Source organism: Haliaeetus albicilla, chromosome Z, assembly GCF_947461875.1.
Source record: "Haliaeetus albicilla chromosome Z, bHalAlb1.1, whole genome shotgun sequence".
NCBI classification, from domain to species: Eukaryota; Metazoa; Chordata; class Aves; order Accipitriformes; family Accipitridae; genus Haliaeetus; species Haliaeetus albicilla.
The window spans coordinates 70,418,514-70,443,856 of record NC_091516.1 but is presented as its reverse complement, the minus strand read 5'-3'; the positions used below and the strand labels follow the sequence as shown (position 1 = coordinate 70,443,856).

Here is a 25,343-nt window from a genome sequence, read left to right as displayed (position 1 = left end):
GCAGACCATAGGACTTCCCTGAATTAATTCCTGAGAGAATTACAATGCAGCTTAGGAAAAGGAAAAAAAAAAACAAAAACCAAAACAAAACTGATTTTTATATAAACCTTGCTCATGGTGGATTTTCTTAGTTCATAAATTTTGTTCCAAATTTTCTCTTATAGGTAAAAGTGACCCATTTTGTGTAGTTGAATTGAACAATGACAGACTGCTGACCCATACCGTCTACAAGAACCTCAATCCAGAATGGAACAAAATCTTCACATTGTAGGTGTTTGGATTTTGTGAGTGTTTTGGCGGGGGGGAATGCTGTGGGGGGAGGGTTTGAAGGGGATATATGTGTGAATCAAAGATACCTGCTGCTGATTCTGAAGAAGGATAATGATGACATACTGATATTTCTAAACCAAACAGCTGAATACTTTTTTGAGGATTAAAAACATGAAAAAAAATTAGAGAAGAGGTACCATTGTAAAGGTAAAAAAGCAAGGTCTGTTTCTTGGAAACTAGGTATGAGTAATGCTAAGCACTCCAGACTCCTGTCAGCTTCAGTGAGAGTTTCAAGGGCCAAATCCATCACACTGGATGTGGCCCTGAAGTTTTGGGTGGAAAAAAGGGTATTGTGATTATGATCTTCATTAAAATGTGTTTGTTAACTTTAATAAACATTAGATAACTATATAAAGGAAGGAATTTTAAATGCCTTCATACTCCTCTGAATTATGATCACATACTTTCTGCTTGTTCTTTCCATTTACCAACTGCACTTCTCACAATACCATCCTAGCACAATGCTGCTATTGGGTAAAACACAGTCTTAAACCTTTAGTTTAAGTAGAAGTGATGCGGTTCGATTTTTTTTATCCTTCTGTTATTTTGAAGACAGTAGAAGGATCTGACGAAATAGAAAAAAAGTCTTCCACAAACAAAATGTTTCTGTTATTTGTCTTGCTCAATTGCCTTCTTTTTCTCCCTGCTTCTCTCGATCTGACTGCAATGTGACACCTATGAGTAGAAAACTGATCAGTTGCAGGTTTCTCGGCTGCTGAAATCAGCTAACAATCCACTACAAAACCAGTAGAAGCTTTGTGTACACTTACTTCACTTTATCATAAATGAAAATACAATGTTTTACCCTTGATCTCAAAATACAGTCTGATCTTAATTTTCTTTTTTTTTTTTTTCCCCTCTAAATTTGTCATTCATATATTTGGCATCTGTAGCTTTTCTTGCCCTGCAGTGAGCTCTCAGGAATGAACTCAGAACAAAAGAAAAAATCTCACAACAGTTGTACTTCTCGGAAGCTTATTAACATAGTTTTTATTTAGGTATCTGCAAAATGATGCTAAATTCTTCATTAATTTATTTTTAATTGTCTACTAATAGAGCCAATAACTAATCAACCCCTACTGCTCGACAGTTTTCTCTGCATAAGAAATTGCCTGGTTTTGTAGAGGACAAAAGACTAATCAGGAATCAAATAGAAAAGCTCAAAAGGCCTTCAAGGAGAGTTTTCACCTCTCTTCTATGTATATTTGCATTGACTATTTTATTTATCCTCAGATTTGTTAATTAATTTCGGGCTAGCAATCCAGTTTCATCTGGAGGCATATATTTTACTGAAGTTAAATTGCTTTGCTTGAATTTATATTTCCTAGATCAGCCATTTGATCAAAGATGAGTTCTCTCAAACAATTCTGTTTTTTTCTCTGAATAAGGCATGTGAATTTTTCACTTGAGAGTTTACAATGTACGGTGACATTTGTTGTGCATGGTGGTAGAGTGTTTAATAGCTCGCAGGCAAAAAACAGTAGTAGCTGAAAAAAGCATCGTTTCATATTGCTTGTTCCTAATTTGTTGTAATGACTTGTATACTTGTAATTAAGCAAGGATTTCAGAATTAAAGAGCTTGTTCTCAGTGCAAGGAAGCGCCCGTGTAGCTGGTAATTGTTTTCGTTTACAAACCTATGGATTTCACGGTGTTTGCAGTAGGAATTGCTGCAAGGACAGCAGTGTTTAAGGGATGGTCTTTAAACGCTCTCAGTCCTGCTGCTCGCCGCTGTAAATCCCCCAGTGCTGCTCCGCGCTGGCTCTCCTTGCAGCTCATGCGGCACAAACCCCAGGTAGGAGATTTAAAGCAACATCCTTCGGAAAACTTCTGCTGGGAAAGCCTCGCAGAGAGAGGGAGTGATCGCCGCAGCCCTTAGAAAGCATTTCGGTTATATGCAGGGGTGCCTCGTTTACTTAAGTTCTGTTCTCTGCCATGGTTGGAGAATAGATGGGTATCTGTTTTTGCTAACCTTTCATGCTTTTGTCCTTGGTACCTGCTGGTGTAGGTGACTTCTCTCTTCTGTGTGTGCCTCTCCCTTTGTAGCAATATTAAAGACATCCACTCGGTGCTTGAAGTGACAGTTTATGACGAAGACCGCGATCGGAGTGCTGACTTTCTAGGCAAAGTTGCTATACCATTGCTGTCTGTAAGTCTCATTCACCTGACATGCTGCTCTGAATTTTTCCCGCTGAAGGGGGGGAAAAAAAAAAAAAACCAGGAAAAAAAAGATTTGCAGCTCTGTGTCTGTCATTTCTCAACCAAGGTCTGTAATAAGAACACTAAAATTTTAACATACTCAATTCACGGCCATGTTGAATCCCATGATAGTTAATTTTTCCTGACAGACTCGGTCCTGGTAATGAACAGGTACTTGTCAGACTTGCCACAGTTGTTTTGGGTTCTCTGTCAGTTTCAGCAGCTGGGGGTCAGGGGTCACCGGGGGGGTGTATTCAGCGGAGACCGCGAGACAGACGGCTGTCATGTCCTTTTCCTGCAGATTCAAAATGGTGAACAGAAAGCCTACGTCTTGAAAAACAAGGAGCTGACAGGGCCAACAAAGGGGGTCATCTATCTTGAAATAGATGTGATTTTTAATGCTGTAAGTCTTAACTTTGGCTTTTTTGTACTGCTAAAGAGTTCAGTTTCATGAAAGCTTTTGTTCCTGATTTGTAGAGAATTTCTGTCATTCCTCATTTTCTCTAAACCTTGATGTATACTACAGAATACTCTTCTGCCACTGCCTGGCACACCCACTCTTTTTGTTGCTGCTGCCGCTGCTATTGCTGCTAATGTAAGGAGCAGCAACTCATGCCTCTGTGTACGTTTATGTGTTGCGGGCTTGGCAGCCATGACTTTGAAACTTCGTAATTTTTGCAAATTGAAGCATGTGTTATTAGTAAAGAGCGAGTAAGCTTGAGATATTGACACACATTTTAATGCATAGGTGAAAGCCAGCATACGAACCTTAATGCCCAAAGAACAGAAGTACATTGAAGAGGAAAACAGACTGTCTAAACAGGTAAAGAGTAAGGAAACACTAATCCTTTCCGAAAGCCTTAATATCAAGTGTGCACTTCCAAATATCTGGTATCGTACTGCTGAGGGTAAAGAATAACATTTTCATTACCTGTTTACAAAAGAATATGATAGGTTGGAAAAGGCAGAAACAAAATACATGGGTTTATTGTATCCCCTCTATAAATTGCAGCTTAATTTCCATGAAATACGTGAATAAGAACACAGTTGAAACCATCAGGTTCCACACATATCAGATTATAGCACAGGTGCATGTAAACTAAGTCTTGCATAAATTTTTGCTGTTGACCTTGACGCAAAAGATCTCCATTTGTTGCAGGGTAGAGAGTCTTTTATCATTCTTTTAACCAAATTTTAAATAAGTTAGTTGAGTGAGGTTTGAATCAAAGGTGAAAGCAGACTAAAACTCTGTATTACTTTTGAGAGTCCTGTGGGTAGGAGATGTCTGGACCCTTTTTTTTTTCCCTAGGTGTTTTTGCCATTCATAGTTATAATGTTTTGATAAAAATATATTTAAACACAAAACTTTTTTTCCACTTGAACTGCTTTGATTCAGTTTTTCATGTTCCACATATGATGTATTTTATATGGAGAGAACAGGGCTTTTGGTTATACTGTGGGAACAAGGTATTTGTTGTTTGCAGTGAAAAGGCAAAGGTCTCAAAACTGGTTTTGATTTTGCTGAAAGCTTATAGACTTGAGCATAATTTAAATTGTAGGCTAGGTGAATTTTACATCAGTTGAATGATGTAATCATTTAAAAAATATTTCAAGAGGCAAAATATTTCTTTCTTTACTGTTGTGAGTGATGCAAATACTAAAACTGCATTTTGCACTACTATTCCACCAAAGAAACAGCAAGGCCTTTTTATTCAAGATTCATTCTTCTCCCCACTTTCATAGCAGAAAATGGCATTGTGCTTTTTGCAGATGGCAGGAGGAGTAAACTTTAAATACCTGCTTTGGGTTGTGGGGGTTTTTTAATTAGCTTGCATGGGGTACCCCACTTAGGGTGGGAAAAAAAGGAAACTTTATGTATGACTGATATGGTTGCATTTTAAAACATCCACATTTTCCAAAGGTGAATGTGTCTTACCTACCTAGCATTTTCTGTGCTACTCAATACACAAATGAAATCATTCACTTGTTTGTTCACTTTTTTTTTTGGTCAAGCTTATTGCCATTTTAGGGCATTTAAGGGTTGTCCTGAATCAGAACCCAGCGCTATTATGTCTCATTTCTATATAGATTGAATGTATGCAGCTAAAGTTACTGTTACAAATACTTAAAAATGGGTGGTTAAAACACATCACAGCAGACAAATTTGTTACAAATGAAGGAAAAATTGGATGTAAAGTGTGCAGGTGATCTTAAGGAGATTAGAGCAGAAATTTTGCATGTTTTCACATTAGTGCCCTACAGCATCTCTTTATTAAGAAAGACCAAAATTTGCTAAGTACTTGAGAATGGGGAAAGTCTTGCCTACTTAATAAAACTCTGAAATCTTACTAACAAAATAATTTGTGAAATTTTGCAAGTGGCTTTTTAAAATTGAACAACAATTTGTGTACCATTTAGAATTAAATTCAACAAGTATCAATTGGCACAACTAACATTCTGTCTCTTCCAAGTCTCTCAGATTTTAAACTCTCTCAATTTGTGAGCTAGAGAGCTTAACAGGTTATTTTCTCAGTATTCACTGAGGTTAAGAATGACAGTATTGTAAGCATGAGCCTCTTCTGAAGATTTTGGTGTTTTGAGACATTTTCATTCTTTCATCTTTTTAACAGCTACTCTTAAGAAACTTTATCCGGATGAAGCGTTGTATCATGGTGCTCATAAATGCCGCCTACTACATTAGCAGTTGCTTTGACTGGGATTCCCCCCCAAGAAGTCTCGCTGCTTTTTTGGTATGATCTTCTTTATATTATTGTTAATCACCCTGGTGTATTTGTGTTCTAGACTGAGAGATAATACAGTGTTGAAAGGGGGGTTCTGATTTTTTTTATTTAAAACTTTGCATTATGAAGATACCATAGATCATGTTTATTCACTTTTTTTAAAAAAAGCAATTAAGTTTAAAATGTCACACAAACAAGATAGAAACAGTTGGGGTTTTTTAATTTATAATTGTACAAATAACATAAGCTAGTGATACAACTCAAAATACAGTCAGTGAGTGAACTATGGATCTGTCTTGAGCTTCTCACACAGTATTTCTGTTAAATTTTGTTTGGGCCCCTTGTATATTGCATATTTACTCTAAAACTTGTTCTGAACATTTCATGAATGCTTTTCCACATAATGAATATAAAATCAGTGTTATTTTGTCCTCCACATATCAACATATGTTATGCCTGTAACTTTTGTAGAACTACAAAGCTCTGGTCCCAAAGAGTTGCTTCCTTACTAAGATTTACTGTTCTTGATTACAAAAAACCAAACCAAAACAAAATAAACCAAACCCAACTTTAAAATCATTAATGCAAACAAACTAGTATCTTTTAGACATCAAGCTGTGGTCACAGTTGAGATTTTAGTGAATTCATTTTTAGTGATTTAAATGAAACTGCTATTTCTCCATAAACATTAGCTTCATTAATATTAACCTTTATCTTCCTGTGAAATTTTGAAAATTCCAAGCATAATTATAGATTACATCGTGTTTGCCGGATGGATATCTTTTTATTTTCAAGATCACGTGAACTACAAACATGACCAGAGTCCCTGTTTGTTTTTTGCCTGAGGGATTCCCACCAGGAGTAAAAATGTATGCATGGACACACTTTCTGGAACACCTAAATTTATTAAGTTGCCTGAAATACTGAAGTTGTGAGCCTCTCCACCATGAATAGGAACAGGGAATGTTTTCAGTCTTTCTTTGAATAATTATAGAGGGAGTCTGCTGACAGTGCGCTGAGCTTGGGTGCCTAAAGTTCAGGTGCCTGAAATTTGGAGACATCAAACCAGGAATTGGAGCTGGCTGCACTGGAGCAGTAAAATGGGGTACTTTGGTGTGTCACTAAAATCATGCTGTTTTGCAGGGAATTTCTTCTAGCAGGGCTCAATTTGTACTAAGTGACTTGTTAAACCCCCCTGTAGCCTGTCAAATGATGGCAGCAAGCTGTCGGTCCTTGGTTGCAATGTTCATCAAGAGTACAGGAGATACGTGTGTTGTTCAAACTCTCAGGGTTTTTATACTTTTACTGACGTCTGTAGTAACTACACTATGTGCAAAAATCTAAATATACTTGCTGCTGTTTAATTTAGAAAGACGATCTATTATTATTTCAGTTTAAACCGATCAAAATTTCATAGGAAAATGCGTGTTTCTACGTAAAACTCAAAAGTTCATGTTGCTATTACTGCTCCAGTTAGTAAATACTCATCTGTCCAAGTCTGATTTTAATACGGGTGTGAAACACCCACCTGTCATCAGTGGAAGAAAGGAAACGGAAAGACATCCTATATTTTGGGGCAGAGGAAATTATTTCTTTCTTGTGGTATGCTGCTATGGCCATGAAAGAAGTTGTGTTGCTGTGAAATTGTAATTGTTTCCAATCATAGAAGAAATTCAATGTATTAATAAGTAGTTGAAAACACATAAAACACAGAATTGAGGTCTGTAGTGTGTATATGTCATTACTGTAGTTATAGTGTATTGCATTAGAAACGTATTCCTGATTTTATTTATATATATTTATATCTCAAAAGCCTGCTTTGCTTAGTTTCGTCTTAATATTTGTTTTGCTGTGTGGTGGTTGTGGTAGTTACGGACACATCACAACTGCATCAGTGCTGTGACTTCACAGATGTATTCCTGCTCTGCATCCAGTGTGCATCCTGTGCTTTTCAACCTGATGTTACTCTGTCCAAGGATCAAATCATCCCTCTGTTGGGCAAAACATTGATAAGTTTTTGTTAGCCAAGTCAAACCTACATGAACTTCTATCATGATCACAAGCTTTGGATTTAGATGGTTTCTGGAGTTTCGTAGCCATCATAGGCCCTTGAAAATCTTGAAAGTGATTCGCTTGCACATGTAATGCTGAATTATGCTTGCACTAAGGTTGTGCTGGAATTTAATAGATTCTATAAAAAAGCTGTACTTATATGTCTCATTTTCATCTCCTCACTGTTACACAAATCGTATCTCCTCTTGAACTTGTCTCCCAGAGGTTGAGGAATGTCACAGTGAAATGTCAGTGCCAGAAAGGAGGTGAGAAGTAGGCTGTTCTGGAGGTTTCCAGCTCTGTAGACAGACTAATAAATAATGTACGAGATGTAAACATTTAAACTAACCATTTCTCCCTTCCTGTTGGATTTGAAGATGCACCTTGGTGGATAACATCCTGATACAGATTTACAGCCATTTCACACAAGTTACGTATGTGAGGGTTGATTTTTCAGATTTCCCATTGCCCCACGTTCTTGGTGTTACAATTACAGGTACCCTTTTCTTGTACCTCACCCTGTGTCTTTGCTTTCTGATGGGGCCACTGTTATGGAAGTGTTCAGAAACGTATTGAGTTAGTTGCAGTTAGTGAGAGATCTGGAAAGGAGGACTACTCTTGGAAACCCACAGAAAGCCTTGATTAACATGGTGACTCTATAATAAGCTACAGTTATCTGCTTTATGCTCTTTGCACACTGAAGTGTTCACTGCAGCTCTTTTTAAAGTCATTCTCCTTGGAGAGTCACAATGTTAGTTGTCAAGACTGAAAGTGTTCCTTGAAGGGGCTTGCTGATTATTTATACTCCAGAACTTACCTGTCTCAAACCTTTATATTATTTGGGACATTTTAGGAAAGGAAATGCTTTATTAAAGGTTTAGGATGGTTCTTTCTCAAATCTGTCCAAAGGCACCAGCTCAATGACCACCGTTACCCATGCTGTACCTAGAAATACAGAAACCTGGAAGTTAAGTTTTCAATGTTCTAGATTATGCATTTCCTCAACTAAACAGTATTTTACCTGTTTCTGTTGAATTTCATAAGCTCATTGCCTTCACTGGGATTTTGTCTGAATGACTTAAGGTTTTGATTCCATTTCTTTTTTCTGTGCCTCAGTAATTCACAGCAGAAGAATAATTGGTACTCAGACATAATTTTTTATGTTTTCATGCTAATATATCTGTGACATGTTATTAGCTGTTATTTTTCAGATATTCAAAAGTATTTGTAAATAGCTCATGAAACATAGGTCAATCTGGCTCAAATATGACTTTGGATTTGAACTCTCAGAAGATTTGATAATCTTTCCTCCTTTTTCGTATTTATTTCCTGTTAAATAAAGGAAGTGTGTAGCAACAATGTTAAATTAATGTTTCAGTTCTAAAACAGCTTTATTATATCACATATAGCCCTGTTATGTCTAGAAGCTGATCAAGAATGTGTTACGTGCTTGTGTTTATGTTTCTTAAGCTCCTAAATGCAATGGAAAAGGACAGAATACATAGAGAGAGCCTTTGCTGTAAATTCACATGATTTTCTCTATTTAAAACAGACCTTTGGATTATTTAGCAGTTAATTTTTATATTTTTTTTAATTCAGTAATTAATATGGTACGTTTCAGGCAGAAGAACTTAATTATTGGAGTATGCAAAAGTGGATGGTTTTTCTTTGGATTAATCTACTGTGGGCACTGAAATGTCTACTAAATTGGGCCTAATTTCCATCAGCTTCTTGACCAGACATTTGTGTTCTTGCAGATGTCAGTGGGTGCAATGTAGGGGGAAAAAAGTGTGCACTCTTTTTTTCCGATACTGTCATTTCTCACTGTAATGAGCACAAAAATAATTGGACAACTGAGCTATCAGTAAAAGGACACACTTCAACGTGAGTCAATGAATTATTTTACGGGACAAACTTTAATCTTTAAATGTGATTGTAGATAATTTGTGCTACCATCTGTCCATTTGGAATTCTTTTAGCCTTTTCAGTCGTTATACAGTAAGTGCTGCTGTGTTTAACATTAACATTTGATATTTTACACATTTAATTTCTGTACTGCTGCGTGGTCCTTGGGGAGCTTCGCTCTAGTGCTACATGAGAGAGACAAAGTATTGATCAGTTAACATTTCAGCTACATTTATGTATGTCGCAAAATTAATGAAAATGCCAGACAAAAATGTCAGAGTGCACAAAAAGGTAGAATTTAAATTTGGTAGTTTAATGAAAAGTTTAAGATGTGCATTATCAAAAATGTCCCCTTGCCTTTAAAGTACAATTCATAACTGAGTAACTAAAGGGAACCACATATTTTACTTAGAGGAACATTGAACATGAAATATGAGGGAATATATAATCTTCAAAGTGTTTGGTATCCCAAAATGGCCTCGGTAAAGCACTTTAATTGCCTGCTTGAACATTTAACTGTTACTCATAAAATAAACTTGTTTCCTTTCTCATTTGGAAGCAGAGTACCCTCACCCCATGACACGCATACTTCTCAGTATGTCCTCAAATTAAAGCTTTATATGATCATGTTTTCCTATTCCTCCTCTGAATCTTTCTATATGTGTGTATGCCCGCATGTAGAAAGTACTTTTCTTTCTTAGGCTTTGAAATATTGATAAAATGACTCACCCCGCATCCAAGTCATTTGTCAGGTCTAACTCACCTTCACTTTGTCTTCTAACGTTACACAATTCATGTGTGAAAATGACATAATAGTGTCCCTAGCCTTTGATTAAGTGTTAGTTCTCTTGCACATACACCATTTAGTTGTGGTGGTGTCATGCTAATTAATTGAAACTGAGAAGGAAACAGGAGAAAAAAGAGCTGGTCCCTAGCAGGAAATGAGACACTAGAGTAATTTTCTCAACTTGTTTAGCTTTTCCCTATTAAAAAGGGAAATGATCACTACTGAGTATTTCAGAAGCAACTTTCACTTAAAGCTGAAGGACAGAGATTATGTTTTGGGAGAGACTTGATATGGTACCATCAGGAGTAGGAATGCACTTGTGTTAGTTATTAAATGTTTTCCTTTTTTATCCCCACTGTAACTGTGGGAGAATCAGATTTTTACAGATATATTTAAGAGCTCTTAGATTTTTCCATTGTTGATACTGTTACTGAGGATATAATGTACAAGCACCTTCAAATTGCTTTTTACTAAACGTGAGTGAAGTGGACCATCAGATTGTCTTTGCCACCTGTTGTCTGGAATTTGAAAATGGAAAAAGTGCTGGTAAGGTGGTCACAAAAAATTCTTACATCCTAAAAAAGCCTTTCCAAAAATTTCTGTTGCTGTCAAAACTGCCTGTTCTCAAAAGAGAGATTTGCAGAGGTAAAGTGACATGGCAATGGCAAGGCTGGGTACAAGATTCATTTCTGATGCAGGTTGCACACATATGCAAGAGCCTTTCAGCTTTTTGTCAGCTGTATCTTCACCAGCAGGAAAGAGAATGAAGTAAACCAGACTGCTGTGTTTTGGGGTTTTTTCAGAAGTAAAGCAGACAAAAAGAGAAATGATCTAAGTCCTGTTTCCTCTTTCCTGATTTTCTATAGACCAGGAAAACTAATGTGAGACTGCTGCAAAAATACAGTGTGATTTGAGCTTTCTGCAATACTTAGCCCTACTGTGTGCCAGGTTTTAGAAAGTGGGATAGGAAAGAAAAAAAAATATAGTGGATCCTCGTATATATGACCATTGAGATCCATTAACCATTCATACCTAAAGAACATACCAGCACCAGCAGTATTTAAAAGAACCCCTCTGTACTTAACTATAGCAATTGAGGAACGATGCTAGTGTGGAAATACTTGGTGTCATCATTCCACGTCTTGTGTTTGACACATTGTGTGTTTGCAAATCTGATACAAGGAGAGACTGGGCAATATTTCTATACTTAAAAATTTATTTTAGTATTTTATTTTGTTTTTCAAAAATCACTTTCATTTTACTTCCTTCACGAAGTGAATGCATAGCTGCTAAACCAGTTTAGCAGTATGATTTATTGCCTAAGTGTAGACTCTGCTGTTTTCAGTAATCTAGAGCATCCTGTGTGCTGTTCCAGGAGGGCATGTGTCTGTCTTAGATTTTGTGTCACTTCTGCCGTCACCCTTCAGGTGAGTGGGGTACCCACCCCAGGGTGTCTAAAATGGCACCAGCTCTACCTTTAGGCGTTTTAATTGCTCCCTTAGGTGTTTATGTTGCCTGAGTATCTATTTTAGGTACTTACCTAGATTCCATTCTGAGTTCTTCATAATCTTAAAGTGTTCAATCTCAAAAACACCTATGCAGTGTGGGGAAATATTTTCCTTATTTTATGATTTCTCAAACAGGAAATACACAGCAGAATAAAGCATTAGTATCCCAAGTCTTGGACTTTTCCCTTCTCTACCAGACCATTCTTCCCACCTATTTTCCTCTTCTCCCTACTTAGAAAACTGACAACTTCACATTGAAAGTATTTGATTATCAAAGCTTTTAGAATGCTATTATAGCCTGATACACCAAAAAGTCTGATGCATGAAAATGTGGTTGATTAAAAGTTACAGAAATTAACAAAAACTGTTAGTTACTGTCCAGCATTTACTGCTACCTGAAAAGTTCTAAAAATGAGCTTACATTTCCTCTTAAGACAGTGACGTGACTAGAAATCTCAGCAGCCAATTTGCAGGAGTTGGCAGTCTTGCTCTGGAGTATGTCTCCCGTAACGCAAGTCACGTACGAGGCGATCCCAGCTGCCTGGTGTGGCTGTGGCCCCACCTTCATGGTGTTACTGGAAGACTTGCAGGGTGGTTGCACTGGACCCAGTGTGGCTATGCGTCCAGAGAGGGGTTGCATTGCATCATGTGTTCTTACTTGCACATTCCTCTTGAGTGCACAAAACTCTCCTGAATAAAAAACTTTACACTTGGAAGACTTTGGATAACATTGATATTAAATTTGGATAATTATTTTGTAACTGTGTTCTGAGGAGAAAGTAGTTGTGTGCCCTATCATCACTGGGTTCCCTGAGTTGCTATTTTACAGTCATTGCAGGAAATCTTGGCCATTTAAACTTTCCTTGCTTAAATAGTACACATGAATGGATTATAAAATATCTTACTTTTTCATCAGCTTTTAGTTAATGAGTCATATAAGAACAAACACATTATAAGAGTGTTTTACGTCCTTTTCATTTTAGAAATGGTGGCTATTATAAATGTTTGCTTTAAAGTGGAAGGAGTATGGGACATACTGATTTTACTGGGCCATTCAATAGTTAAAATAATATAATGTTTTGCAAAAAGTTTCACTATAGTAAAGAAAGAAGCAATAACCGGGTATGTTGCATGCTAGTGAGAAAAGCCCAAGTAAGGAAAATGAAGGTAGCAGTTTTCTTCCTAATGCTCCTTAAGGAATCTTCAGTGTGCGTATCCCTATTGAGTAGTCACTTGTTTAGTAGGTATGTAGCTGGTAGGTGGTACTATAAGCATCTGTGCCTGGGTGGAAGAATTAAGCAAACCCAAGTAATTTTCAATATGCTGGATTTTACTGGAGTGAAAACACTTAGGGTAACTTTGTAATGTTTCAGACATGCATCATGAAAATATTTGTCCTGCTTATATAGTTTAATATGCAATTTTATAATTTCAGTTTCGATTGCAGAATGTGAAATCCAAACCATTAATATAAAAAAGGCTTAGAACATACTTTGTTTCTAGTAGTGCTGCATGTGCTATGTGACTGACAGTAATTGGTTTTATTGGTGTTGTAAGTAAAGCCTCAAAAGAAAAACACCCCTAAGTAACGATTGTGAAATTTACACGGGAAGTTTTGTCCCTTTTTCCTGCGTGTCTGCCACACACAGCTTTATCTTACATTTTTGGCAAAAGAGAGATGCCGCATATTTCCCATTCCAAAAATGGCTGGTTTGGACCAGAGAGAGCTTGAAAGCTCACTTCCCACTTGGAAATAACTGGCGGGTGGTGATGCTGCTTCTGATGATGATACCCAAAACCAGCAGGACTGGCAGGGAAAATGAATGATTAGTCTGTTCCCCTCAGGACAGTAGGAAATAGAAGTGAGAAACGGCTGTGTCATTCTGCTGTCCCCTTTCTTGTGGCCCCTCTGCCTTCCCCCTCAGTGTGAGATGGACTTTCCATGCAAGCAGCTCTATTTTCACCTAAACTCACTGAAGATTTATGTAGGAAAGTCCTATGAAGGAACTGGGCATTTACAACTGAGCTGGGAAAGCTGCTTATTTTCGCAGTTAGGGAAACTTCCTTGTGACAGGGTGTGAAAAAGCAGTAGCACTAGAAGTTGTCCTTTGCTTGGAATAACGTCTCTCTCTGTGTACTGAGGAGACCGTCTTAATTTCAAGGGGACAAACGACTGAAGTGTGATGTTACAGAAGAATACTTAAGTTTACAAGGGGTGGATTTTTTTGTTTTTCTTCTTAATTAGGCACGAGTTATACAGCACATTATTAACATAATCTTTATTGTATGGTTTAGTCAGGGTTAATATTGTTTCCACCCAGGGTGTTTTCCATACCTGAAGAGCTATGATTAAATTTGTTCTTTCAGAAAAATGATGCTTCTGGGAACTACCTTTCCATGCGCTTTTCCCCTTTTCCTCCTGGGTGTTGGCCCAAGGCAGTGGCTGCAGATCTCAGTGATAAGGCTGCATCGAGCAGGTTACTATCTAGGCAGAGTGTTTGCTTAAATTTCTTAATTAAAGGCCAAACTGATGGTTGCACAGTTGTGAAGAAGATCCTCGTGTAGTCTTAGCCATGTTACTGGTAAAGGCTGGGTGTTTGCTATGGCCTATCTTGCACAGTAACTTTTTGTATGGGTCATGGCAATATAAAGAGGAGCAAAAACTGCCTTGAAGATCCTTTTAGTTAAGTATTAATACAAGAAACAATGTTGTCTAGATAGTTTTTTAATACATGAAACACTCAGAGTGTGGGCAGAATGTTAAATTTTTACCAAGTGTCATGCTTAAGTGATTTAGCTTCTGCAGGAAAGGAGAATTTCAGCTGACCTTGAAATAAAAAGCCTATAAACTTCATAGCCACTTGTTTGATAGAAAGAGCATTTTGTTGTTGTTGTTGTTTATTTAATTTTCAAAAGAAAAATAATAGGTGTTTATATCCCAAAATCTGTTTCTTACTTTGCAATAAACAAGGAGACAAAATTTAAAAGTATAATTCATTTTGCTTGCACTGGTAGATGTTATTTATTCCAGAATAAGTATTAACACTTATCCAGTAGCGATAACTAACATTGTGACCAGAATTGTTACTGAAGAGAAAAAAAAAAAATTAATAACTGTAAGCCAAATGGCTGCAGCTGATACTGAATAGACTTGCAACTGCATGGCAGATCTTTGGAGTTCATACATTTCCATGAATAACATCCACCCAATTACTGTAGCTCTGAAGTTACAAGATACCAACTGCTTTCCAGAGAAATAAGTACTCTAAGAAGAACGCACTGATTTGCAAAAGCAAAAAATTGGCATAATGTAGTCTTGTTTATTTGAAATTGACCACTGCTCTCAGAGCTATTGTTAGCACTGCAAAGTTATCTGTTAAAACTGGTATTATGCAATTGGAACTTCTTGGGCAATTAGCGTGCAGCACCGGCTGAATAGGAGACATGATTTTCTCTCCACAGTTGTATAGTAGCTGTGATTAGACGTGCCTGTATTCCAGTTCTAATTGACTGGCCTCCGTAAGTAGACACTGCTCATTAATGAACAGAGACAGACACTTCCTAACCCCATTAAAAACATAAGAAGGTAGCAAAGAAATGTGCTCAAAAATGAATAAAATTAATTCTGTTTTGACATACTGAATACATATTTTGCATTTGTCGCTACAGGAAGTGGCACTGTATGCTTGGGAAAGCTATGATTAAAAAAAAAAAAATCAAGCTAGTGTTAATGCATATCCGTGCTGTGATTCTCTGCACTCAGTACGTCTCCTCTAAATCATAACTTGAGGGGTAAACATGTTAAGTTGAAGGTAAATCTCTACTTTAATCGTAGCCCTGGCAGAACTAATGCATGAGGTTTTGCTATTTCCTTATATTTATCCTCAGTCTTTAAGTATATGAGTGTGTGATGTCTGTTTAGCTTGAGATGCTCCTTTCTGGACTATTCTCATCTTAATAAAGTCAGCTTGTATGATATTTCTGTTCTTGCTCTGTCTCTCCTGAGGTCTGTCTCTTTCTGGTGCTTATTTATAAGGGGGAGGAAAAATCTCTTCCTTATCTCAGACCAGAAGGCACAGGTGGACATATTTGAAACTATTTTTCCAGTGACAAATTCTTCAATTTGCAGGAAAAGTGTAGTTTTAATAATGAAAATCAGCTAATTCCTTTGAAGGTGAGTGATCAGTACAGTAAGGGATAGCGTTAATGAATATTTAAGCCTGTTTTCCTTAATAAAAGAAGAATGAGTATTTTTTGCTTGGTATACGGTATTCTTTTTGCTATTTTCCCTTGAAGAACCTCTAGTACCAGCAGATACTGTACCCCTTTACATGACTGAAAAATTTAAAAGTAGGTATTTTTAATATTTGCTGCCATCTTAATTATTACTTGCTTAAAGCACCACTGTTAGCAGAGGGATTACGAGTTAATAAAAATGTCATAGTATTAGTATATAAAACACAATATAATTTTCCCAAGATAATGATTAACAGTGTAAGGCCATATTAACAACACTTACTGCTTATTCCCTACATGTGCTTGATTTTCATCTTTCAGGAATAGTATCACAATGTTGTAGCAAGTAAACATGGAAATATTTCGGAGTGATTTATTTTGAAGAAGAGATAACTAATGAAACCTCTTGTTTGAGCTTTGTTTCTGTATTATGTCACTGTCTTCATAGCATTACAGCTTCGCATCAATCTGAATAGTGTTTTTAATACTGGATATTAATATTCCCTAGTGCAACTCCAGTGAAAGACATTAAAAAGTTATTTATTCATCACAGTCTATTAGCTAGAGCATTTGGAAAATATCTCCAGTGCACTGGTAGGCCATTATGATGTCAGTATTCCTTTCACATACAAGAATCACTTTGGGTGTGGGTTGTGGATTTTTAACCTTTTAAGACATTTTTGCTTAGTTCCAAGGCTGCTCCGGGTTTTTATCAGCTACCTTGATTCCATCAGTATGAACAAGGTACATCTCTATAAATTATTGATTCGCTCGAGCATCCTTCTTCGCTTATTCGGAGCAGAGAACTCCGTCAGCCCGTCCCAGGAGTTACCTACCACAGCACGGGTCGAACGCCCTCCTGCCTCTCCACCTGAGCCCCTGCAAACTGAGCCGTGTCCCATTCAGCGCTGCAAGAACGGCCCTATTGTCGCGGGAAGAAACGTTTGTTTCTGAGGGAGAATTATTCCAGTTCCAGTTCTGAATGAAAGACAAGGCTGTTATTACTCAAGGGATATTAGGCCTCACTGCTTTTTTGAGAAAACAAATTTGCTGTAACTTTATCTGTAATTTAGTACTGCACGGGTGCAAATAGAGCCTACATTGTATGGAATGGGAGGCAGAAGTGAGGGTTTGTTAAAGCCATGAAAGGGTTGGGTAACCATTATACTTCTGGAGGCAGCCTTATCAGAGTCACAGGTTAAAAAAAAAAAAAAAATATCACTATGGCCTTACCATTAACAGTCTGTTTTGAGTTTGCTTGAAAGGTAGTACTGAAGAAGTAAGGTTTCTGTCTATATGGAGAATATGGCAAAATTACAAGTTTCCCGAAAGTGAATGTATGTATTTTGCCTTGACCAACAGCCTACCTGGTGAATGGTTATGGTAATGTTCTTTTGCTGTTCTCAGGTTCCACTTTCTTGAAGAATATGGTGTCAAAATGCTTAAATAAAGTTTTCTTTTTGTCGCTTGATTCTTGATTGTCAGCATTTGATAGGAAGAAAGAATATTAATTGTTGAATACCTTTGTCCTGTATGCATAGGAAAACCTAGCCCTTGCAAATGGTGCTGTTGAAGCTGGTCCAAATCAGTCAAGTATTTTATTCCATCAAAGTTCATTTTTACGACTGTGTGCTTGTTCACCACCTTACATTCTGATTAGGTAGAGAACGTGCAAACTACTTTCTTCATATTCTTTCTCGTTTTCATTTTCTTTTTTTTTTTTAATAGAAAAAATTCCAATCTGGTTGTAGGAGTTTGATCTTGCTGATTAGCAAAGTTAAAGTTAAGAACTTAATGTGGTTTCTAATCATCTGGCAGCTGTCATTAGTGAGTGACAATGTAGTTAATCCCCCCCGACACACCACCCTGCTCCTCCATTCTCCCAAAAGCAGAGGCAGCCACCTCCAGGCACACTCCCAGCTGAAGCAGGGAGCAGGGAGTGCATATCTGACCCCGGGATCTGAACCTGGGAATCTCTGGTTAGTATGCTTCATTGCCTCCGGATCACCGCGCTCACCCTTCTGCTCCTTTGCTTACAATGTCTAATACGCCTAATTTAAATTAAATTATTTTAATTAAATCATTCAACTGTTTCTCACAGCGCAAGACAGTTAAGGACTGTAGCTGGATGTGTTTTAAATCAGGTGTCTCCACTTGATCGGACCAAAGCTAGCGAGCCAAAGACGACTGTGGATTCTGGCGCAGGCAGAGCAAAAGGTGTATGTGAAAAGACAGTCACAAATTAAACTCAAACTGAGAGTCATAGCAGTTATTTTTATAAACATCGGTAGCATTCCTGCGGGTACGCTTCTCTCAACGTTGTGCCACAAGCGCTGGGTTCACAGTTTGCAAGGAAGGAAGGCAAAAGGCTGAGCAGGGAGTTTGTGATTTCTGGATGGGAATAAAGCTCATCTCGGTTTATCTCCTGATTTGAGCAATCCTGTCATTTGCCAGTCAGCGAGTGTAATGAATTCTCTGCTGCATCACTGGCCAGGGTTTTTCATAGGTAACCCCTCGACAGCTGATGACACTGCACCGTGGTGCTCCGAGGCTGGTATTTATTTTATTTTCTGCAGACATCCACTCTTCCTCACATTTCTTCTATTAAAACCTGAAGTATTCCCCTCCCCCAAGTCATAGAAAACAAGGTAGACCCAAAACCCTGAAGAATTCTAATGCAGGAGGAGTGCTTTAAAACCGGCTGTCTGTGCTCTAAAATGTAGTTATAGACTAATTAAATTCTGTTGTTTTCCTGGCAATGACAAATATGGCACTTCTTTGAGACCACTTTAAGATCTGGATGGTAGAACCAACACCCCCACGTACCTCCGAAGTACAAGACTATCTATTTGCTGCGTAATGGATCTAGTCTCTGCTGACTTTCGATTTTTACAACTGATAGTTGAATATAAAATATAAATTGGTTAAAAAATGACAGATTATTTCTGGGAGCGTTTTCAGTGTTCACCTTTATGATAGTTGCATTTTTTTAAGTTAATGCAGTTTAAAAATCATTTTAAGTTTCCCAACACAAAGGAAAGAAATGAGATATTGGATTCACAAACAAAAGCTTTATTGGTTTATGACAAGTAATCCATCTTTTTGCATTAGTGTAGCATTCTACCCCAGATTATTTTTCATAATTGATAATTTGTGAGTCATATATTTGTTATCTATTCTTTTATGGGTTTCTAAATAGTGAATGATGTCAGAGGTCATTGAGCTTTCATAAAGGAAATGTTTTTTATTTTATTTTTTAAGTTTTGATTGGTGTTCTGAAGAACTTTGTGAACATTTCAGGGAAAAGTACAAAGAAAAAAAGTGACAGCGGTTTTCCTGGTAGCAACTTCATGCAACATAATGTTACAGCAGTTCAAAGAAGAAATGAATGTTAGGACACACATGAAGTACTAGAGCAGGGTAAAAATGTTTAACTAGAATTATTTTACATTAGAAGTTAGTTATGATTTATGTAATAGTGGTTAAGTTTTAAAAGTTGGAAATGCATGTATTGCATATGCATGCAGCAAAATTAAGAATGATATTTGCATGTGACTGATTCATTTTGATTTTTTTTTTTTAGCAGAAATATTTTTGCATTGATCAACAAGACATTGTTTTCCTTCTACCGTAAAACTAGGAGGGGTTGTAGACATATGCCATCCCCACTGTTTGGAAGAATTTAACATTGGTTATGGATTAAGAAAATCTAATGGAGGGAAAAAAACCCCTATCTTTGCATCTAAAATATTAGAATGAGGTGATATGTTGATATATTAGTTTGTCATAGGCAAATAATTAATAAAAAGTTGTGGGCGTGTGATTTAAAATTTAGTTAGCCTAATGAGAAAGCTAGTAGGAACTTTTCCCTTTACTAATGTTTCTCTAGCAACCCATGAACATTACCACTGACTGTGCTCACAGAGCTTTCTAATGCAATTAAAAATTGGGAGAACTGAATAAAATATGAATAAGTTCAATCAGTGGGAAGGGCAACTTAAAATAATTTACAGATAACTATATAGGAGGCATAAAGTATTTTAAAATTAATTAAATATTAATTTCAGAGCAAAGTTGTTATAAATATACTGTTACAGCTTGTGTGGTTCTCTCTTCAACATTCATTTAAATGTCCTCTGAACAGTTTAATTATAGTGAGACATTTCTATTAAAAAAATGATTCAGGATTATCTTCTTAATTAAAATAGAATTGAGCTCATTTAATTGTCATGTAATTATATTATATGTAGAATGTCATTAAAATAATGTAAACAATTTTTTTCCCAATTTCTAAAAATAAGAAAAAGTATAGCTGATAGATTTTGGTAAAACTAGTCTTGAATTTTCATCTGAAAATAATGAGTAATTGAATATTTTGCAAAATAATTTGAATCTCAAATCAGTAACAATATTAGTAAGATCAACATATTTTGTCCCTAAGAGACATTTTAGTTGCCTAAGAATAAAGCAGAAGTTATATATCGTTGCTGAATACTTTTTATTTCATTCTTTAGCTGTATATCAATACTGTTGGTTCTTCTCTGAGATTTTTTTTTTAAGCAAAGCTTATGTTGGTTTTTTTTTTCTTTCTAGTAATGTTTATAGCCAAGATGGAATTAGTTAGTAATGTATCCTAACTATTTCAGAAAAGTGCTTTAATCTAGATGCTCTGTTCAACTGAGGCTGTAAAAGAAAGCATTTTCTCAGTTCATCAGATTATTAATTTTTAACGTCATGGTTATTTAATACAAATAAAATTATATCTTGACATTTCCTCCCTAAAAGCTATTCAGTATTCAAACAAATGGACACAAAAAGACCCATTTTAAAATTCCCTCTTTCACAGCATTGCAGTGATTTTAAAATGTATCTAATTGTACTTGTAACAGGGTGATGTCCTTTCATCACTATGGATATAAAACCACAGCATTTAAATACAGAAGTGCTGAATTCTATATCTGGAGGGAAAAATATTCTGTTATTACTCTGTTATGTAATACAAAATGCATTTAATGATCTTTATCTTTTTTTTTTTTTCTGTTTTTATACCACTTGTGAACTGTTCCCCCCTCCAAAAAAAAAAAAAAAAGGAAGGAAGGATGTCAGAATTTTTTTGAAAGCCAGAAGGTACTACTTCTGAACTGCATGGCTTGCCTGAATGTTAGTCAATCATAAATGCAAGAGGACTGTGCTGCTACTGCTGCTACTACTGTTATCATTATCTGCTGGTTGTGTACTGCAGTGGTGTCTGCAGGGCAGTGGGCACACCGTAGGGACCCTTGTTCTGAAAAGTTAACAAACTGAGCCTGTGCTGTTAAGTTCATATCATTAAGTTCAATTCAAATCACTAGGGCTGTCTCCAGGAGTAAGTTTACACATATGCATAAGTATTTGCCATATCTGACCTGCCTGGGGAAGAGACGAAAGTGTAAAAGATGCAGGGAAGAAAAAGCATGCACTTAAATTAATGGAGCTTCCCAAGCATCTCTTCATTCCCTCAAAAATACTGGAAATACTGTTGTATTTAGACTATTGTAAGTAATTCTCAATACAGTTGCATTGTATTGAATGAAGCATTGGCTATACAAGAAGTAGAGGATAGAAATATATTTCATATGGTAACAAATAATTCCTGTCTAGCAACTTAGTGTATTTACAAGACCAAGCACTAATTGTGATCTTTGAATGTGCTCTTTCAATAGTTATAGCCAAAACTACTCGTCAACAAAAATATGTCTGAAATATGTGTCTCAGAGGAGTGTAGAGGTTATTTAATGTTTCTTGATTGAAAAAGAAAGTTAGCCTATTTTTAATGATATTGGAAATGATTTAAATAAAGAAAAATAGAAAAATAGAAGCGCCATTGTAAGATTTAGGATTAAACTGGGTTAACGGAAAATCTTTGGGATTATGGATTTTTAAAAATTTCAGTAAAACATATGTTCTGTAGCCTGAAATTAAGAAGGATTTAGTTTAGTGATAATGCTAGTTCTGTCCTATTTCCTCATAAAAATAGGATCTTTTTTTCCCTAATCTTCCCTGGATGTCATTCTCCACTCAAGCCTGTAGGTAGCACCCTTGCATCACACAAAAAAATCACTGCCTTTTCTGAGGCACAATTACTATTTAGGTCGGGAAGTCTTTACTTGTGCAGACCTCTAAATGTAGCTAGTACTATTTGCATAATTTCCAGACTTTGATGACAATCTGTGATCTTAAAACAGTAGCCTAAAGATTACGCATTAAGTTGTTTGGCCTTGTGACTCACTTCTCTCTTAAGACCTATCCTTTTTTTCTGTGGGACGGGTGGAGGAAGGCACAACAGATCACTCTCACGAGGAACCTGGGAGGTACAATGTTCTCTCGTAATTATTTGTTTTAACATGCTGTCTGTCAGGTATTAACGCAGGAGCATAATTCTACATTTCTGTCTCACGTCGTCTTCTCTGTTCTGCAAAATACATGACACTCACGGTCTCTTTTAGCTCCTGGGTAAGGTATACTCTAGGGCTATAAGCAAATTCTCTTTATCCTCCTCACTGTGGGCTTGATCCAACACTTACTCAAGTCAGCGACTGTCCCTGGAGTAGCCGGCTACTCACTTGGTGGTGACTGAGTTTCACCAAAACCACTGCGCTGCAGGATCAGGCCATCCCAGGAGGGTCCCAACCCCGCAGTCGGTACTGGGCCGGTGACCTGTTACCGACGCTGCTGTTACTTGCTTTTTCAACTTGTAAAATACGCAGTAGCAAGAAATGTGATATAGGCATTATTTTTAAGTCTAGGGCTGTTCAGATAGAAAATTGATCTGAAAATTATCTTTAGAGTTTAACTTCTTTCCCCCCCTCAGTCCATGCTTCATAATATCACTGCTTCCATTTCCAGAACTTAGCGATAGCATACCATCTCTTAAAATGACAGTTTATTTTCCTTCAGAGTTGCTCTTCTGTCACTTAATGCAGAATGTCTCTGGGTTTATTATTTTTTTCCTGTGAGGTCATGCCGAAGAAGATCTGGTTGTCACCCTTAACCATGATCACGGTATGTCGAATAAAACTGTTGGTATTTACTGTATTTTACTAAGATTGTATTTAATTTTACTGAGAGTCAGTAAGCAGGGTTTAACAACAAAAAAAAATCATACAAACCTCTTGTTAATGTGCAGGTTAATGATTTTGTCAGTATGCTGGACTGGGATATTTGAGAAGGGAACACTGAACGTCTGAGAGAGCCTCCCATGAACAAACTGGTTTTTAATCGTATTGTCTGAATGCTCGGTTGTGTATTAGAAGCAGCAAAGTGCGATGCAGGTGGGAGGGAACTAACCTTTGACTCACTGCAGCAGCAGAAAAAGATCAGGACTATCAGCATGGGAGTTTCCAGCCTTTCCCTTTCTCGCTAGAATAGAAGGCATTTTTGTCGTGGAGGAGAGAGGCACAGATTGAGTTCCCCCACACACCGAGCCACTCTTTGTCTGGGGTTTGTTGTTTTTTGGTTTTTTTAAAATGCAAACCTCCTCATCTTTCAAATTGTTGCAGGAACCCACGCATTAAAAAAAACCTAAGAGAGTATTTTTTATGGGTTGTTTTGCCTGGGCAAGTGCCGCATGGTTAGCAAGGAAAGCTGACTTGTTTGTGAAGGCCCTGCTTCCATTTGTCGTGTCGGTGGCCAAGTTAAAGGCATCTGCTGCTCCTAGCAAATGCTCGTATCGTAACGCGTTAGACAGGGGAGTCATTTTCCAGTGTGGGGGTCCCTGAGCGAAGCAGGACACCCAGGAGGAGGGCCCCATTGTGATTGACTTCTGTCAAACCAAAGCATACACTAGTATAGATGGGAGAAAGGAAAAAAAAACAGTGTGAGGGAAGAAGGATTCTCCATCTATACATTAAAAAAAGAACCACCCTTGTTTTAATAACTTTATTTTTTAATCTTTATTTTTTTACATCCTCACAGCAATGCACAACTTCATGTCAGTTATTTTATATGCAGGTCATACGCAGGTATCAATTTGTGTAGCAAGGAAAAGCTAACCGTGTACAGGCATGGCTGGTAGGTTTTTTTTCTGTGTATTGCATTCTCTATATTTCTCTTCTCAGTGTGTGTAAAAAATAAGGCTACACAAAACATGACAGGAAACCATTTAACTGCTTGTCTGGAGGATATGCTGTAAGTTATCTTTTTTTAAACTTTTCATAGTTAGATAGCAGTAGGTAGAAATCTGTTGGGGTCTGTGGCAGAAAGATTACAGAGGAATACACTTACATGCCTCTACAGTAGATTCCTCTAAACTTAAAAGAAAATCTCAAGTGAAGGTATAAAACAATACCTCATGATAAACTTATGCTAAAACTGCTATAGTGCAATTTTGGTTTTTTCTACCCTGTTTTCTCTTTCTGCTTTTTTAAAGTGAACTACTTATTTTTTAAGAATTATTCAGAGTATAAATACTACATAGCTCTCATTGTGCATGGGGTATTACAGTGGTGTAAAACTTGCATTTCACAGATAATTATGAACAATATCCTAAGAAAAATAGGCATTTTTAATGTTTGAAGTAATTTAAAATTTACCTGCTAATCTATTTTAAGATGTTTTGTCCTATGATGACATTCAAGCAATTAGATCAAACTCCTTTTCAGTAAAGGGCAGGCTCAGTCCATGTGAATGTGTTTACCTGAAATAGTCCTTCTCTTGGGGAAGAATATCTTCTATTATCAGGAAGGTCCACTGAGCAAAGAACCAGTGATTTGTCACTGTCAAGACACAAGATCAAATTTTCAAAGGAAAAAACTGGAATGCAATCACAAGCTTTCACGAAGCAGACACTGAGTATTGTGGTCCTACTTTTAATGTATTTTTCTTTTTGAAATCTGACACGGATAAACATTATTGAAGTACTGTTTTAGGGGATTACTGGCATTACTTTGTTGTATGATGTGAAAAACCCACAGCCGGATTCTGTTCTCATTAGGCTACTTTTACATCAGGATTTTAACTGTATTGGGTTCTCCACTTGCTTGCACCCTGTTTTAATCAAGTTTCAGGTATTTTGTTGTTGAGACCAGTTTGCTGAGGCAGACTGCCGGTGATGTCATTCTTCTAGTGGAGAAAGGATGACGTGTTTTAGCAATGGCGCTTTTGTTCGGTTCGGGTCAGCGCTGAGGGGATCCAGGTTGACTGCTTTGTGGATTTCTGAGGTCGGGAGGGCTGTGGCTGGGTCTCCACCGCTGTGTGCATTTCTGCCATTTGTGTGTTACTGTCCTGGCTGTTGCTAGTGTTGGGATGCTGTTGCTTGAAGTCGTAGTGTAGTGGAATAAAGATCCAAGAGAAGAGAACTGAAGAGGCTTACAGCCAGTTCTTTGTGATCTGAAATCTTTGATCTTAGTGTGGTGGTGTTTTAGAGCGGGATGTAAACGCCGCTATGTTTTTGGCGTTCTGCTCTCTGAAATAGCTGGACCATTTCAGGTTATTTGTGCCTTCATAAAAGGAAGGTGACCAGATTTTTTTTCACCCATCTGTATCAAGAAATCTATTAACTAGGAGCCCCTACTGTAAAATATTCAGCTGTTTGAAAAACAGCAAAAAAA

At 37.1% G+C, this 25,343-nt stretch overlaps 1 protein-coding gene across 4 annotated transcripts in view; it reads left to right on the top strand.

Moving 5' to 3' along the window:
* Window positions 1-25,343, top strand: part of MCTP1 (multiple C2 and transmembrane domain containing 1) — a 288,852-nt gene that overhangs the window by 188,752 nt on the left and 74,757 nt on the right. For all 4 annotated transcript variants that reach the window (XM_069777634.1, XM_069777635.1, XM_069777638.1 and 1 more), the window contains 5 exons: window positions 165-267; window positions 2,375-2,477; window positions 2,829-2,930; window positions 3,276-3,350; window positions 5,158-5,277. In XM_069777634.1, coding sequence (XP_069633735.1) covers window positions 165-267; window positions 2,375-2,477; window positions 2,829-2,930; window positions 3,276-3,350; window positions 5,158-5,277 — 503 coding nt within the window. The remainder of the gene's footprint in view (window positions 1-164; window positions 268-2,374; window positions 2,478-2,828; window positions 2,931-3,275; window positions 3,351-5,157; window positions 5,278-25,343) is intronic.